Genomic DNA, 17,705 nt, shown 5'->3' with positions numbered 1-17,705 from the left:
TTCATCCTGTTATGCCGAATATATTGCAGCCCATGAAGCATCCCGAGAATGTGTCTGGTTGAGATACCTACTCGAGGGTCTGGATATCCCACAGCAAAATCCGACACCTCTTCTATGCGATAATAATTCGGCTATCACTCTCTCACAGGACCAAGCATTCCATGCACGAGCGAAGCACATCGAAGTTGGGTATCATGTTCTCAGAGATCATGTAGGTGAGGGGAGAATTGTATTGAGCCGAGTTTCATCATCAGAGAATCCTGCAGACATTTTTACCAAGCCTTTGGACACAAGGACATTCTGTCGACTGCGAGGATATCTCGGATTGGGTTGAGGATGAGGAGGAGTTTTCATATCTACTAGTCTGTTGTTTCATGGGAACTGTTTTTCTTTCTATTATGTTTTGTTTCATTTCATCTTATTCTCTTGTGATTCTCTACTCTTACTTTAGTTACTACTTACGATCTCAGGAGGACTTTCCGCTTGCGTTGAGGAGGAGTGTTGGAGTTCGGAGTTCGAACGTACAACGCAGTTTCGGTAATTCCCGGCAGGTCTTTTGTGCGCGTTGGACGCGCCTCTCGCTTTCCCTCATTCACTCGTCTATCGGTGTCTGAGGGTAAGCAACATCTATCTACTTTACTGTCTACTGTACTTATTCTTCCTGTAGTGTGTTCTACCCTACAGGTAACTTCAATCCATTCACTCGTCTATCGGTGTCTGAGGTGTGTTCTACCCTACAGGTTCTAACACTTATCATTGTGTGATGTCGTGGGGCTAACGAAGATCATCGACGCGTCAGGCGGCCTGTACTTCGACACAGGGCTGACGATAGCTGGTTTCCAGTCCCGAGTTGGGTGTTTGTTTTTCTTGGTGCGTGTTCTTCACCGCCTGCAATTCTACCAAATCATGGTTGATCATACTTGTTACATCTTGCAGGGTGCATTGATAGCCTTCTCGTCCCTCAGCGCGTTATACAATGTCGTCGAAATCCGACCACTGTTCCTGCGCGAGCGGTCGAGTGGTTATTACAGGTCTGTCTTTCTCCTTCACCTCTTTCAGTCCACCCAAACTAAACCCTCAGTCCGAACCAAAAACACACATTTATTGTGGCACATAATACGCTGCTAGCCCAACCGCATGGCTCTTCTCTCGCTTCGTCTTCGATGTCATCCCGCTTCGAATCATCCCAACCATTTTGGTATCGACTATGTGGGTTTCTTTGCAACTTGCATCATTTTTTTATGTGGGCTCCCTGGAGAAAAAAATGCTGATGGAGTGTGCGTACAGAACGTATTGGATGGCGGGTCTCGCGCCACATGCGGCTAATTTCTTCAAGTTCCTGTTCATACTTGTGCTGTATACGCTGGCGATGACGCTCCTCGTAAGCTTCCCCACTCACTCACTACTTTCTCCCTCTCATTCTCCCTTTTCACTGACCACCTTCAACTCCTCACCCACACCCGCCCCAGAACTTCCTCCTCGCCACCCTCCTCCGCAACGGCGGCCTCGCCATCCTTATCTCTGCACTCTCCGCACTCTATCAAATGACCTACTCCGGCTTCTTCGTCCACCTTTCCTCCATACCTCCCGTCTTGCGCTGGTTGCAGTGGCTCTGTCCGCTGAACTATGCCTTGGAGGCGTTGAGCGTGAATGAGGTGGGCGGCGGGTTGATGATCCAGGATGTATTGGAGGGGGTGCCTGTGGATGTGAGCGCAGAGGTGATTATGGAGCTGGTGAGTGATTATTACTATCACTTTCATTTCGGGAGTTGGAGGCCTGAGGGATGTCGGGTCGATACTTCTGGTTGACTGATTTCTGTTGGGCGGTGCGTGATGGTGGCGGTCCAATAGCTCTTCGGGTTCGGAACGAACAATTACTATAGGGATGTTCTCGTGCTCTTCGCCTTCATCGCCGGCTTCGCGGTGCTCGTAGTGGGGGTCGTATGGATCAGGGTGCGGGAGATGCGGTGATTCGGATCGCTCACGGAGCGGCTATGGTCCGTTTGGTTTCTTCGATATCGATATGAATGCGAGGTTTTGTATGTATGGTAACGCATGGTGTAGCTAATCGGCCACAGAGCGTACGTTTGGAACCGAAGCGCTTCCGTTCATACGACATGAACAAGGAGCGCTATCCGGCATGCTAGACTCCATCTTCCTGGCGCGCTAACCTAATGCGATATTGTCGGAATGCGCTCAACAACTCCCTGAACCTTCCCCGACTGGCCGTTCAGATCTCATACTAGATGCATTCCGATCGACCTATTGCTCCAGGCTCTTGATTTCATACGAAAGCACCAATACAATGCTTGGCCTCTTCTGAACGTCGTCACGATGGTCACCACAAGTCTCAAAGCGAAAGCGGGAGCGCGGGCATACGATTGTGCCTTCCAGCATGTGTGAATTCCACGACTTTTAGCTACCGTGCCAGATGGCAGCTATCTAGAGGGCCGATGAGTTCGATATGTATCGCCTCCTTCGATGACTGTTCGAATGAAAAGAATGACTAGAGCTTCTTGCCATCCAGAAGTGCGGATTTGTCAACAAGACGGAGTAGGATCGTCACTCTTGAAGGTCGACATTTCATTTCCTCAGACTGTTTTGTTCGACTCAAAAACGACGGTCACATTTGTGCTAGGTTCCCAATCACTAGTAGTACATCATCAGGATACTTCTTCACTTCTGTCTTCCACAGTTAAATTGAAACTTCGTCAACGAAGATACTGGCGCGGACACGATTCGGTCATTTCTATTTATCAGGGAGACACGGTATTCCAAAACCAAAACCAACGAGTTAGAAATATGAATAAAGACGAACTCTGGATGTCCATACCTTTACGTTCCTCCGTTGTTCGTCCGCTGTACCAGCGGCACAAGAAGTGCATCCCACGGAGAGGACTTGCGCTCGTGCACCAAATCTTGGCGCTTGGCACCTACCAAGGGTGACCCTTGTGCAATGCCCGAGTAGTCTACCCACTGCGAAGAAACAAAGAGCTTCAGAAAGCCGACGTCCACGCTTTGACCTTGCCGTACGCGGTATTGTCGCGGAAGTCCACCACCACCTTGTCCATAACCGATCGTAAGTGAATCTTGAGCCGGCACCGTGTAGTCGGCATGGCCATCTCTGGCAGCACCTGGCTGATGGTAGCATGCTGTAGAGGAAGGTAGTCAGTGATACGATATGTTGAAGTCGTGATATATATTTTCTATCAATAAGCAGTTGACTTAGCTGACTCACTGATGCTAAGGCTGCTCATGTCAAAATAGAACAGAGCCGCGTAGAGAGAGGTATTGGACTTATTGACAATCCTGAAGCCATATGGTTGGGGATCCCCTTGCCTATCTTCCAACTCCAGCTTACGATTACTGATGAGGTTTTTCGGAGGGTCTTCTGGTATGAGGTCGATCCCATCGTCCAGTAGCTCGTAGCACTCCAAGATGACCTTCTCCTTACCCTCCTCGAAGAAAGGATTTAACGGAGGGCTGCGATGGAGGTACATAAAGAAGTCAGCGGCACCGGATATAGCAATGATGGCGGGATCTGAGTTAGCATTGGCACGGAGTGCCGGAGTGAGCTTCTCGAGCCCGCAGCGAACTTGTTTATAAAGATGCGTATGTCCGTTTTCTCGGGCCACACCTTCGTGATGCTCGAAGGCGATTGTGTTGCCATGGCGCTTCACCAATGTTAGCTTCGTGTCGTCTCCGGGAGGTGTATGGATTTTGACGGGAATGTTTTTGTACTTTCCGAGGAGCTTTCCCTCCACGATCCTAGCGATGTACGAGAGCTCTTCCGGAATGCCCAAATGGAACTCCTTTCCTGGGCCTAGTTGTGTCTGTATTCCCCATGCTACCGATGCGGGGTCTTTGGTATCGGCGGGAGACCTTGTCTGCACGAGGACGGCGGTACGGTTTGTCACGGATTGAGCAATGAAGCTTCCGATCACTCCCGACTTTATGTCGCAGCGCGTGTGGACGTTGAATTTGGAACCCACAACTATTCCGTATGCTTCTCCAGCAGGTAGTTGATAGGTTGTGGTTCGAGTCAAGGCATAGCCTTTTCTCGATGACTCGGCCGAATCGAGTCTGTGAAAAGCAGATATCTTAGAAGGAGAAATCAATAATACCGATTAATATGCTCACTCATTTTTGACAGGAAATGCGTACAACGCATTTGTTCGTTCGCTAATGTCGGTATGTTCTACGATGATCACGGCGGTAGAGTCGATAATGTGGTCCACAGTGACCGTGCAAAGCGGCGGGGTACCCTTGATGAGGACAGAGCGGTCATAGATTTCGTATGCATCCCTGGATCGTACGCTGGAACTTCTGTCGAACGTGAACTGGTATGTTCTCGGGGAGAGCGTGACCTTGTAGAAGTTGTGCTCGGGGATGGGGGTATGGGTGGTGAAGATATGTCTGTCCCTATTGAAGCCTTCGCACTGAGGGTATTGTCTAGACGTATCAAAGAACAAGGAGATTCGAATACGTATCAATATCTGATCATCACCAATATGCACCAAACTACAGATTGAGAGCTCACTCGGGGATGCTTTCAAGGTTCTCTATTAGCCTCCTGTACGTCAGCTGGTCCGTCCCCGACCCTTGAAGGACTTTGAGCAAAGCGGTTGTGAACTTCCCGCCTACAAGAGCCTCACTGCTGGACTGTTGTGCACTACAAGCCGCCAGTAGGACATGTGAGAATGACCCGAGAAGTCTATCCTTGGCTGATTTCGTATATTCCCGATCGGCGTCTGACTTGGGCAGGCCGCTTCCGCGAGTACCGGTCCCAAGGATATCCGCCTGCGTAGACTCAGGGAGCATGACACCGCGAACCGTCGTGGCGGAGTCTCTGACCTTGCGTGTTCCTGATCCAGAATGACAGCAATCTAGGACGACAGTCTTATGGGAAAATGGATAAGATATAAGGTACTTCAGAACCGCGTACACCAGTAGATGAAAGTGAAACCACGAACGACATTATTGCCTTTCGCTAAAGAAATCTTGTTCAAGTGTTCGGCGAGCGTGATGTCGAGGATCCCGTAGACTGTATCTTTCCGTCCTTCATTCTCCGCTGGAATGAAGTCGTATGGACAAAGCATTTCTATCTTGGACGAGCCACCCCTTGCGAAGGCCCTTGTTCCGTGCCCTGCAAAATAAATGAGGATAGGGCTGTTACTCTTGATGTCCTCGCTGCTCGCAAGGCTGTCCAGCTCTTGGATGATCCTAGCGTTGGTGGCTTCCTTGTTGCGAAGCATCCTAATGCGCCCTTCTTGAACGTTCCTGCTGAGCAAAAACGCCTTCATGGACTTGACGTCTGCGCAAGCGCCAGGCAACGGTTGCATGATGGTGCTCGGGTTCTGGTACACATGAACTCCGATGATGAGAGCGAACATGTTTGCGAAGAATTGGGGGCTGGGTAGATTATAATTATGTAAGTGTTGATACACAAGATGTGGAAAGGACCTCACATATGGGACCGAGGCAAAACGGGAAATGAACTATACACAGAGAACTTGAGTGAGCACGGGGTACACAACAAGAGAGGGAAAGCGAACGGCTCACGGAGTCGGATATCTACGAGCATGGTCTGGTGTGTCGCATGCACATTCTTCGGACGTCACAGCTGCAGATTGCGACATGAGTAGAAGTAGATGGAGAGAGTAGCAAGTGGGAGGCAAGAAGGTTCGTTGCCGGGTGATATGCAAAGTGCAAGTGCAGTCTTTTATATGTACTGACACGTCTTATCACACCTACGATGTATTTGTGTCCTCCCAAGACCCGCACATATCAGAGCATGAGACTCGCCGGCTATCCTCGACGAGGGTCTGTCAGTGAATGTCAATACTCAGGACGCGTACAGTGTGCATGCATGAAGCGCAAAGGTCAACATGACCTGGCATGAGGTGAAATTTCTCAAAAATAGGGCAGCTTGACGCCTCTCGTAACGAGTCTGGGGGACTTCCATAACACATAGTAAGATACGCCTTACAACCGGAGTCATAGTGCCGTGTGTAGTTTTGTGTATAGCTGTGGAATCATATACGACATGTTCGTAACAGAACGGCGCCTGAGTTAGTATACGCGCTGGCGTTTCTCAGCTATAATAGTATCAAGAGAATACGTACGAACACAGCAACATACTCACTCTAACTTGGTTGTTCTCGTTGTCAACAACGATGCAACGATCTCGTTCCCTCCATAACACGGCGGCGGAATCCAAACCCCTTTCCGAAAGATGATATGTGGCGCTAAAAAATCAGGCTCATAGCAAGCTCGAGTGGTTCAATAGCCTTTAGCATCCTCCAGAGCCAACCTGGGCCCTTTTCAATACCGCTTCCCTACAGAAAATACATGGACTCATCTTTGACAGTTTTGAAAGTTTGCCTTAGTACATCCAAAAGAGTTGTACACGTACTGTACTTTTTCGACCAAAGGTTCATCAAGAATTTACGTCACCCATCAGTTTCGCCCGGGTCACGGTTCAGAAGCCGTGCGTGAGCGTGACGGGACCCGTAAATGGTTCAGAAAACAACGTAGGCGCTTGCGAAAATGATTATTTTGCGCAAGCGCCTGCCGAGGTCACTGTTCGCTCACCCTGCGTTATGCGTGAGGTCACACAGTATTTTGTTCGGTTCATCAACGCGGAGAACGCGCGACGAACCTTTGGTCGAAAAAGTACAGTATACTCAATATCTTCAGAAACAACTTTACTAAGTTGAAGAAACACTTTTGGAACATTCTAAAGAGTTGAGTGCGGTAAGTATGTAGCGCTGGGAGAAGGGGCTGCCAGTGTCCGAGCCTAGGAAGAGGCTAAGGAGCATGGACCGATTTTGAGGTCGGTCGAAGTTGTTAAGAACAGAAATGTAGCGGCAGAGCTCAAGCGGAGTACTTAATGCCGAAGGCCTTTGATTCAAACAAGTACAAATAACATCAAATATTGACAAATGATGGTCGATGTGGCCACAGCCGGTCTCGGTCGTCCCGCTGTCTGAGAATTGTGAGACCATTACCCCGTCTTGGCCTTGGGTAAGTATATTCTGACGCTCGGAGTGTTGACAAGGCCGAACTCATTACGATGGAAGCGTGCGGCGGTTAGCCATTAAGTACCACCGTACTCGAACGCGGCTATTCGAACAGTCACATTACTAGGGTCGTACGGTGGGTCTTTAATGTGACAACAGGTCCTCGAGGTTCAGCCCGAGTGAATGGGAAGAATGGTTTCATAAGAATGTGCCGCCTCATTCTGTAGAGAGAGAGAGGATCGTCTCCTAAACTACTTACGTGGACCTCTCCAAACTTGTTCCAAACCTCCTTCTCCCGTCCCTCGCGCGAAAAGCGTGCAGAAGCTCCTGCGCCTATCCTGCAGGTGACACTGTTTCTGGGAACGTTCGTGCTCGTCTTTCCACAGGTGCACTTGATCAGTATCCCGGTTCAGGATCTGTGTCTAACGCCGTCACAATCATGATCTCAACTTGATCTCTGAACTGATAGAGCGGGAGCGATAGGACTTGGATAGCACACGATTAGCTATCCAGCATACGTTATCCAGTGTGCATGCCAGTGTGCCGATTTCACAGTCACTGTATATCACAAAGAAGCGGGGTAGCTATCTCCGAGTCACAACGGGAAATGGTGAGATGAGGACTGAGTTAAGCCGTTCGTGCTTCTGTAAGGTCCTATCATCGATCCTCAGCGTGAAGCTGCCTTAGCCTTCGGATACGTTTTCGGTCCAAACAGGGACAGAGGAAAGTGTCCGAAAATACTGTAGCGGTGCCAATACTTACTCGGCCCCATCGACATACGGTCACAGTATCGCTTACAGTCTGATTCCAACTGCCCAAAAACTGAGTTCGTTCTCCGTTCGTAGCGACAAGCGTCTGAACAGTATCATCCTTTCATTTTCGGAGACGCCGATAGTGAGTGACCCGCGTGTAGAGTACAGCCCTTACGTGCTTCATGAATCCACTCAGCTTGTTCAAGGCCTGACGGAGTTTGACGCAGTCTGATGAAGTCCAACGAGGTTCAACCCAGTCTGGTGAGATCCCATAAGGTTCGACGAGGTCTGATGAAATGCGACGAGGTTGCCCAAGATTGTCGGTGGTTTGTCTACTCAGGACGCGAACCGGCGACAACCTCGGGCAACCTCTTCGGACCTCTTCACACCTCGCTGGACCTCCCCACACCTTGTTGGACCTCTTCACACCTCGTTTGACTCCGTCAGATATGGCCTTACCTAGTCTTCCTGCATCCTGGTGGACCATACTCGCTCTAGTCACCGTGACTTTTATATCACCTGAAGGGCCTCTCCGCTGTTAAAAAAACACCTAATGAGAGTTACATAAAATAAGTGAGTCTTAATGATCTCTCGTGAGCTCTCACTAGGGACGACGTCGACGAGACTACCCGGGATCTCCCAGGGTCGTATGCAATCTGTACAGGACAGGTTGTCCGAAGCCTGGCCAGCGTGGCATCCATCCAATGTGGTCTCCTGGAATCTTCCCAGCCGTAGTTCCATCTAATGAAGTCTGATCAAGTTTGGTGAGTTTTGGTGAGGTCCGATTGCCTTATGTCCAAGGAGAACCATCATGTGTACTGTATCCCGCCTGCATCAAACAAAGATAACAAAAGAAAAGAGAGAGTGGCGTGACTCACTGCTGTGGAGAAAAGGCATGAACCTGAGCGCGGATGGTGCTGGCTGAATAGGCGAGTATATATATGTATGACACAGGGCCGGAGAAGGTAGGAGGACGCGTCGCCACGATGTAGGCAGTCGTTCGGACGGGGACTGAATGAGGGACAGGTCACAGGAATGATGACCCTCCGACTAGAAAAAGATGTAGCTCCCGCAATCTAAGCCCTTTCAACGGAAAGCTTAACGGGCAAGACATTCCCTGGTGCAATATGCAGCTAATATCTTTCCGTGCATATTTCTTCAAGAAAGATGGCCACGTTTTTGGTTGGAGGGCGAAGTGTATTAAACTATGACGTCATATTCTCGCTCTTTGCCGGGCCCAGCTAGCGCGCCGCGTGTTTTCCTTATCCGGCTTTCTCCTTTCTCTCCCGGATCGTGTCCTGTGGTTCTCCTCTTGCTTTCGTCTGCCACGCTTCAGTTTGCGACATGATTTGACTGTTGCGCGAAATGAGTACAACTTCGTATCTACGATTGTCTGTTCTCGCTGTCCCACTACTTGTGACGGCTCTGACGTCGATCTCAGCTAAACGCTCGTTCCCGTCCAAATTCTCCTCAACCACCCGCTCCGCTCGCCGTCCCACTCGCCCCAGCACGATCTCTTTTCTCACTCCCAGATATTCGGGACATATAAGACGTCGGTTCTATCACTTGATTATGACTTGTACTGGTCTGAAAAGCTCTTTTATCTCGTCCATTATGCCGAGGAGGCCGTTGAGACTCGGAGTGGCTTGATATTCTGTCTCGTTTCTCCGATGTCAGCTCTAACTTGGGCTAATGCGGTTTGAATGGGGTGTGGTGGCAGCAGCGGTGCTTTGCGAGCACTGTAGACGTTCATATCGTCACCCCACTTCGAATTCCGAAGCTCACCAAGACCACAATTCTCATTGAGAGTCAAGAGAGCCATCCTGTCATCGAATTCCTGACCCGCCTATAATCTCGGCTTGGTCGATATCTAGTCGAACTTCCCCATCCCGGTGCTCTGAGTCTTTTCTCATATCTTAGCTCTTCAGGAATGCTAGTGACGACGGACGGACTGCACGGCTTAATCTTTGGCACTTGCGTGAGCACTTGGGCTCAGACGTACCAGTGTCAAAGGAAGGTGACCATCCAGTGATTATGTCCAGTATCCCCTCTGGATCATGTTCGCTGTCTTGTAGTACATCTTCTCACTGGCAGTCCTGACGAGACTCATCATATTCAAACCTAAGCACGAATCGACGCTCTACATTTCCCACAACCTCTTGAAAACTAGCCGTGTTCGAGTGTCCGCCACTGTAGTCTGAGTCGGCTTTGGGAGAACTCGCGGTTTGAACCTTGGAGAACGTATTTACCCCTCACCGCACTCTCGGTGACTCCCTCGCCGGATCCGAACTGTTCGCACAACTCAACAGCTTGTAACATGGTACTTATTTTTCTCGCTCAACTTTACGGTTTCACAATGGGTACGCAGCTGCGAGCGCTGTTATACTATCGACGTTTTAGTGTCGTCAGAACTTCACTCTGTCCTACCGGTCTGTTCCTCTTCCGGCGAAGAAAGATGTGACAGAAAATGGGCTAAACAGCACTGACAGCGCTGAAGCCTGGTGCATGGACCCTCTGGCTGGCGTCTCTGTACTGGTTGCCTATTTTGTCTTGAGTCTTCCCTTCATATGTTCCCCCGTTTCTATATCTCTCATTTCCATCGTTTATCACTTATCGGTCCGCGTTCCCTTCTTCCATCTCATATTCTATTCCCATTTCACTTAGAGTCCAACATCGGTGGAGAAGCCAACGTACAGTCACACCTTAACCTTACCTCGGATGCTCAACACTTTGTTCCTCCCCTAATCGGTCTAGTACTGCCAGCCTTTGTACGCGTAATGCACCGTACGGGACTTGGAAATTTGAAGAGTGCGGGGAGAGGTAATTAGTTACATGGAGTTTGTATATACCGTGAAGTAATCAGTGGGAGGAGGAGGAAGGTACTATGTAGTTGTGTACAGTTTAATGAGAACGATGTTGAATGCAGTGGGGTATGGGAGCGATTTCTCGCACACTGTCGATTATCGGTTGACAAAATGACGAAGATCAGGAATCGTAAGATTTACAGTACTTCGCAGAGAGTCTTCCAGGCGTCGTACAGTACATATGCCAGTGAGCGCTCGTGCGGACGCGCATGGGACCGAGAAGGTACCTATGTACATGATTCTAATGACGACGGTGACGACGTCGCAGAACCTCGCTCGTTCGCTCAGCAGAGCCTGGGGTCTGCGCAGCATCCATCTCATCCACGGACATCGATGCTCTCGAATCCAAACACCTCATGCCTCGAGCAGCGGCAACGCGCTGAGAGAAGCAGAGAATGACGTCGTTCGTTCTTGCCAGACGTAGTGGCACGAACACATGACCGCGTCTTCGCATCAAAATGGGGAAAATCATTCCAGTCAAAACTGGAATTAGACGTGACGTGAGGCGCACGAGGACCGAGGGGCCGGAGAGCGCCTGCCGTACTGTGGCGGACTAGGAAGCTGGACGGACATAGAAGCTGGACAAACTTTTCTGGAATTTTAAGGAGGCATATTCATACCTTTGGCTTTCTACATAAACTGTAGGTCTATTCCATCTCGTGCGATATGCGAAAACACTTTGTGTGATTCTTGTGAGTATTTTGTAGAACATGGTGAAATGTCATCGGAGATGGGGTTTGTGTGGCAATTTTGCCACATGTAGAGAGCTCGACCGACATGGACGCCTCGACCAGCCTTTAATGCCAGCCTATATGTTCGTAAAAGTATATGTGGGGCATGAATACGGACATTACATAAGTGATTCCGAGCCACTCTGGCAGACAATGTTTGCTTACTTTTGCGTGCGACATCTTTTGTTGAGGGGATCCTCTGGCTAACGGGCCACAAGAAGCTCCCACTTCGTGAGGCTCTAGCTCTAGCATCTGTCGTCTTGCTCATACAAAAAGTTTATAGTCTTGGAGACCTAATCGAATACTTCTGTTGCCGAGACCTGCTTATTTTTACCAGACTGTTTGGCTTCCAGAGAGCACAATTTCATAGAAGTGGCCGATTTTGCACCTCTCAAATACCCGAATGAATTTCGAGTGCAACAGGTCGTGCAGCTCTCCACAAATATTTATGCCGATAGCATGATACATGGTAAAACACTATAGGTACTTTTTGTTGCTGGTCTTCTAACGGTTATGTGTACGAAATCAGTGGTCAAGGGGGTGTGGCGCCTTTTGACCTTTTTTTCGCCACTCATTCGGCAATAGCCGGGCGCTTTCGGCGCGCGTCCAGCTTCCCTGTTTTGCCACTTTCCCCAGTCGTCGTCGCAAAATATTTGTTGGTGATGATTTAGCACATCAGACTCTCCAAATAGTTGTAAGGGTACTAAATATATGCCGGACTACCCATATGTGCCATTTGGTTTGCAATTAATAGACAGGATATTGAATAAACGAGCGAGAAAGCCCATCTGTCCAGGATCCTAGTCCGGCACAGTATATGGAATGCTGGCCGGTGGCGATCCAGATCTTGCGCTGAGAGTTCTGAAAGAGACGCGACTCCTGAGCTCGAGGCTGATGCAAGTTCGAAGAGGTTCGGCTCTTGACACTTCCTGTCACGTAAGTACAACTGGCGAGCGAGCTGTGGATGTGATTGTGAGGAAGAAAACCGTGAAGTTGTTCGACTGTTCGCTCTTCAAATTGCCAATAAGTATTTGTGGGATATCGATCGGAGGAAGAGCGGCGGGGTGCCTGGGAGAATTCGAAGCCGGACCCGCGAAAGAGAGTGAGAGGTTGTTGACAGGAAGCTCCCCGCACGCAATACCCCACCCAGCCCCGCGGGGCTCGCGACCCCTCCTTTTCTTCCCCATATTACTTATATCACTATTATATATACCTACCATTCAGCTTGGATTCAGCGTATCAGCAGGAGGGGAACGTTATATATCTATCCATCAATTCCCAAACAACTCTTTCCTACAGAACGCCGTACGACGCCGACGAGAGTCTCGACCGCCCACCGTTTCCTTCCACCTTCCACACTTGGCGCCATATTGCTCGCACGCACGTACGCAGAGCTCCACAACCTCCAGGCCATAATCCCGCCCGCGCGACCAGTCGCCCCGGCGTCTTTCTCCTGACCAGGTAAGTCCATGGGCCATCATTCCATATCTTTTCTGCTGAGGGACATCATTCGATATTTCCTTTTCCATTTTTGCCTCCAATCATTTGTATTGTTGGACCTCGTTCACCGACGTTGCGCGCCCATTCACGCCCCACGCATCGGCCCGCTGACGTATCCTTCTCCTCTGAACGTTTTTCAGATCTGTGAACTCTCTTACTCTCACACCCCCATCGTCGACGAGCGTTTTCCTGATTCTCCACGTTGAGAAGAGAGAAGAAGAGAAGAACCACTCGGTCTGGTATGTCGAGATCCTCACCGCGCCTCATCCAGTCTTCCTCTTTCCCTAAAGAATGTTCGTGAACATTCGAGCAAACCCGCTGATCCGATTTTATACCTCTTTTAGTATTGGAGTACTAGAACTCTATTCCTCGCGAACACTCGCTACCCTCGGACGTGCGACGTCCTCTTGGTTCACCTCCACCACATCCACATCCCCGTCCTCCCCTTATCTATCTACTTCGTCTTTCCTCCTCACTTGTAAGTCCTGCACAACTTAATCATGCAGTGTTACAGTCCTCCTGAATCTCGCTGACGTGCACGTTCGCCTCCTTTTCCCTCATTCCCTCATTTGCTCCTTACTGCATAGGCTACACAACCCAGACCACACAGCGTTAAACTCTCCTATCCTTCCGGAGCGCTCATCCCCCGAAACCTCCTCCGTCTTCGTCTTCGTCTGTGTCTGCGTCTTCGTTTTTAATTCCGGCTTGGCTTGGCATATCATCAATCTTCCGTGTATAGAATCTTGGGCGTCCCGCAATTAGCAGTGTGAAGTGTGAAGTGTGAAACTTGTCGGTGCGTCCAAGTCATCCAACTCCGCTTCTGGAGCATTGAATATTGAATAATTGATTGTGCTGACGCTGACGCTGACGTATGTTTACAGTTGTCAGTACAGTAATAAGTCCTCCTCCGCGTCGACGTCGCAGATCTTTGTTCGAGCGCATCGGTGTTTGTGTCCACTCTATCTAGTCCGGCTCAGTTCGGTATAGTTTCTACGGTCTACTACTACGTTCTCGAGCGTCAAGAGTCGCACTTCCGAGTCTCCGAGTCTCCTACATCCACGGCGAAAACATGACATCCACATTGCACTTCCCCAACACCTCCACCTCCACCTCCACCTCCACGAACACGAATCCAAACCCAAAGAGACCCTCCCCGCCCTCCTCTCGATCATCTTCTTCGTATCACTCCACCTCCACCTCCAACTCCAACTCCAATCCCAATCCCCACTCGAACCCGTACTCGTTAAATACGAACACGAACACGAACTCGAACTCATCAACAGCAGCACTCCCGCTCATACCGAGACGGACACATGGAAGGACGTATTCGAATGGGAGTAATGGGGGTGGGGGTGGGGGTGGGTCGTTGTCGAGGAGGGGGTCGATGAGCGGTGGGGGTGGTGGGGGCGGGGGTGGGGGCGGGGGCGGGGGCGGTGGTAACAGCGATGCTAGCGGGAACGGCAAAGGGAATGGGAACGGGAATGGTAGTGGCAATCAAGGACCTATGGGGACGCCTTCGCACTCGGGCTCATCTTCTCCGTCGATGGGTTTGGGTGCGTCGACAAACACAAACACGAACACGAACACGACAATCACGATCGTACCCCCCACTCCACCCACCTCTTCTGCGTTCTCTTCCGAACCCTCGCTCCCGGGGCCTACGTTTCCGCCCACGTCTACCACCTTCCCTTCCTCTACCACGTCTACCACCTCCAATCCTCCGTTAACGTCAACGTCAACGTCGAACCCAAACCCGAATCCGAACCAAAACCCGAACCCGAAAACGCACTTCGAGATCGGGGTCGACTCTTCGTCTGATTCTACGTCGGAGTCCGGGTCAGGATCGGGGTCGGGGAATGAGATGACGAGGGCGAGGGCTGCGTCTGGCCGGGGGCGGGGTGGGGAGTTTCGGGGTGGGGAGTTGGAAGTGGGAGCGTCGGACGGGGAGGAGACGGAGACGCCTACGCCTACGCCCACACATACGCCTAAACCCACCCCTGCCGCGAGCAATAACACTACACCGAATAGCCCAACGGGGCGAGCAAAGGACACCCAGCACCCCATACAGCGAGAACACGCATCGCCCTCGCCTGTGCCCTCGACGACGGGGATAGGAAGGTCGGCGGGTAAAGGGCTTGGGTTGAGATTGAGTTTTAAGGAGCGGACGCCTTCCGAGCCTAGTGAGATTGAGAATGGGAATGGGAATGGGAATGAGGGCCGGGGGGACGAGGGGCGAGGTGGAGAGCGAGAGCAGACTGGCGCGCGAGAACAAGGAAAGGTCGCGTTTCCCACTCTGCCCAGCACACCTGCGTCTGCGTCTTCCGCGACGTTTAGTACGTCCCATGCGGGGTCCACGCCTGGGATACACGGACATGGACATGGGCATCATCATTCCGCACCAGGACACGGGCACGGACAGTTCGCGAACGCGGTTGAATTCCGTGGGGCCAACGCTCCCTCGTCACCTTCCCCTTCCGTGACCCATTCACATACACATTCACATTCGCACTCCTACTCTCACTCTCACTCGCACTCATACTCGCACTCAAGCTCGTACTCATACTCGACCCCCGGCACCCCAACGACTCCCACATCCTACATCCGCAAGAAATCCGGCGAACTCGTGAAAAGTTCGCTCAAATCCCGACGTTCCTCCTCTTCTTCGAACACGAACACGAACACGAGGGGTTCGTTACATGTCATCACGGGCCTCCCATCCTCGCTTCAACTGCCCGGATCCGAATCTGCGCTATTGAGCACGAACACGGAAGGTCTTCCCTCCAGTCTCTCCACCCCTTCCTCCCTACTCGATCCCACCTCCTCCACATTCTCCTCAGCATCAGCACTAAGCGCAAGCGAACCCCCCACTCCCACCGCCTCAACTCGAAGCTCCCGCCTCTCAGTGCATTTCCCCACCCAACTCGAACAAGTCAAGCACTTCCTCGCCGCTCAGAAACCTTTGGCCGTATCTCGGGATGGAAGTCCTACGGCCGATGGGGATGGGGATGGCGATACGAGTGCGAGTGGGACGGAGGGGGAGTGGCCTTGGATGGTGTTCGGGGGTGGGGGGGAGCGAGGCAGGCGAGGTGGTACAGGGGCAGGGAGGGAGCGGGAAGAGACGCGTCTAGTCCTCCGCAAAGTCGACATCCCCCTCGCCCCTCCCGTCGATGGTGCTGCAGCAGGGAGTGGGAGTGGAACCGGAACCGGAACCGGCCCAGACATAACCATAGAATCCCTAGACCTCGATCCCTCCACCAGCACCCTCCACGGTCTCATCCGCGTCCGGAACTTAGCGTTCGAGAAATGGGTCGCTGTGCGGTTCACGATGGATGGGTGGCAGACGACGAGCGAGGTTAGTGCGCGGTATCAGGATTCGGTGGGGAGGGGGGCGTATGATCGGTTTGGGTTTGTGGTTAGGTTGGGGGATGTGTTGGCTGGGTTGCCGGTTTCTTCTTCTTCTGGTACGACGGGTGGGACGGGTGCGGGTGGGGCGGGTGGGACGGGTGCGGGAGGACAGGGAGGACAGGGAAGGGAGACGGGCAAGGTGGCGGAGAAGGTGGTTTATTTGGCGGTGAGGTATACGGTGGGTGGGAGGGAGATATGGGATAATAATCAGGGGAGGAATTATCAGGTCCGGATTACGAGGGAGAGGGTTCCTAGACCTGTCCCTATCGCCGCCGTCCCCACCGTTCCTACTGCTTCCTCTGCCATCCCATCCCTCGACGACGCCTCTGTGCCCTCTATTGCCGCTGTGACGACCCTACCGCAAGGCCAGAAGAAGAAAGAGAGAAAGAGGCCCGGTGCAGGTGGAGGTTTCAGCACGGGAAGCTCGACGGAGGAGATCGAGGATCTGAAGACGAAATTGGAGGGTGTCGCGAAAAGGGGCGAAGGGCCTACCGTCACGCTCACTCTCAATGCGAGCTCACCCTCACCCTCCGTGCCCTCCTTCACGACGACGGTGGGGGGTATGCTCTCGTCGTACACGGGATCACGGTCGCCTTCACGTTCGAGATCGCCTTCGCCATCATCTGTTCGGAACGGGCTTGGAACTGGAACAGGAACGGGAGTAGGAGCGGGGAATGCAGGATTAGGAAGAGCGGCGGAGAGGGAGAGGGAGAAACCACCGAGTTTTAAGAGCGAGGAATTGTCGTTCAGTGCGCGGTATGATTTTGCGGAATCGTTGAGGAGGCCTTGGAGGGCTCCGTCGCCTTCAGGTTCGGGTCCGGGTTCGCCGGGTGTGCATTCGCCTGGCCCGGCGCGCACACATTCGCCAGCGTCGTTGGCAGGCATGTCGCGGTCGTATTCTACCGGCTCTCCGTCTACGTTCTCGCAGCACCTCACCGGCAACTTTGCAAGTCTCGGAGGCGGAGGTATGCTTACGCCGCCGATTGCGAGGGTTTCGTCGCCTCTTGGACAGGCACATGGACAGGGGCAGGGATATAAAAACCCAGGCCACTCGAGGACGAACACCTACCCCTCTTCGACCTCTCCCAGTCTCTCTCCCAATCCGATGAGTCCCGTGAGTACTCCACCATCGACGATTCCCTTCCCTGCTATTGGGCATCATAAGCGGTCTTCGCTCGTTGAGAGACGGACGTCGCCGCCGCCTGCGATGAGGGGGAAGGGAATGCAGAATTTTGGGTCGTTGGGGATAGGGACGGGGATGGGGATGGGGAGGCATCAGCACACGCAGTCGCTCAACGGTGCTTCCAGTCAGTCCATTTATGGACAAGCGCAAGGACAGGGACGAGGACAGAGGAAGGTCCTAGGGAGCCCGAGAGACGCGGTTGATGATGAGGAGTTTAGGCCGAGTGCGTATCATGATGTGCGGTTTGGT

At 51.8% G+C, this 17,705-nt stretch overlaps 4 protein-coding genes across 4 annotated transcripts in view; 2 read left to right on the top strand and 2 right to left on the bottom strand.

Moving 5' to 3' along the window:
• STEHIDRAFT_102953 (uncharacterized protein) overlaps positions 1-2,064 on the top strand; it is a gene marked incomplete at its 5' end in the record, with an annotated part of 9,754 nt that extends 7,690 nt beyond the window's left edge. Inside the window, 6 exons of the mRNA XM_007308514.1 lie at positions 800-870; positions 937-1,031; positions 1,129-1,209; positions 1,288-1,381; positions 1,470-1,733; positions 1,851-2,064. Coding sequence (XP_007308576.1) covers positions 800-870; positions 937-1,031; positions 1,129-1,209; positions 1,288-1,381; positions 1,470-1,733; positions 1,851-1,970 — 725 coding nt within the window. The 3' untranslated portion in view covers positions 1,971-2,064. The remainder of the gene's footprint in view (positions 1-799; positions 871-936; positions 1,032-1,128; positions 1,210-1,287; positions 1,382-1,469; positions 1,734-1,850) is intronic.
• Positions 2,065-2,623: 559 nt separating this feature from the next.
• Positions 2,624-5,392, bottom strand: STEHIDRAFT_171363 (uncharacterized protein; the record flags this gene model as incomplete). The annotated part of the gene is made up of 6 exons (XM_007308513.1): positions 2,624-2,748; positions 2,835-3,151; positions 3,238-4,082; positions 4,164-4,451; positions 4,540-4,898; positions 4,973-5,392. 5 exons carry the CDS (start codon positions 5,390-5,392, stop codon positions 2,835-2,837), a joined length of 2,229 nt encoding a protein of 742 aa, XP_007308575.1. The 3' UTR covers positions 2,624-2,748.
• Positions 5,393-6,445: 1,053 nt separating this feature from the next.
• On the top strand, positions 6,446-6,718 carry STEHIDRAFT_124565 (uncharacterized protein; the record flags this gene model as incomplete). The annotated part of the gene is made up of 1 exon (XM_007308512.1): positions 6,446-6,718. A coding segment is annotated over one exon (273 nt), but the record flags the coding sequence as incomplete, so codon positions are not given.
• A 5,893-nt stretch (positions 6,719-12,611) lies between these two features.
• STEHIDRAFT_124564 (uncharacterized protein) lies at positions 12,612-16,227 on the bottom strand. Its single transcript, XM_007308511.1, has 5 exons — positions 13,750-16,227; positions 13,456-13,661; positions 13,213-13,346; positions 13,009-13,107; positions 12,612-12,829 (listed from the first exon to the last, which is right to left on the bottom strand). Exon 1 carries the CDS (start codon positions 14,930-14,932, stop codon positions 14,363-14,365), a length of 570 nt encoding a protein of 189 aa, XP_007308573.1. The 5' UTR covers positions 14,933-16,227; the 3' UTR covers positions 12,612-12,829; positions 13,009-13,107; positions 13,213-13,346; positions 13,456-13,661; positions 13,750-14,362.
• Positions 16,228-17,705: the final 1,478 nt, after the last annotated feature.

This window comes from Stereum hirsutum (assembly GCF_000264905.1).
Source record: "Stereum hirsutum FP-91666 SS1 unplaced genomic scaffold STEHIscaffold_15, whole genome shotgun sequence".
In the NCBI taxonomy this organism is placed as follows: Eukaryota; Fungi; Basidiomycota; class Agaricomycetes; order Russulales; family Stereaceae; genus Stereum; species Stereum hirsutum.
The sequence above is the reverse complement of the archived record's forward strand: the minus strand, read 5'-3'. Positions and strand labels throughout refer to the sequence as shown.

What these genes read in the sequence shown, in the direction of transcription:
- STEHIDRAFT_124564 (XM_007308511.1), bottom strand. Translation starts at nt 14,932, where the DNA reads ATGGGGTGCTGGGTGTCCTTTGCTCGCCCCGTTGGGCTATTCGGTGTA.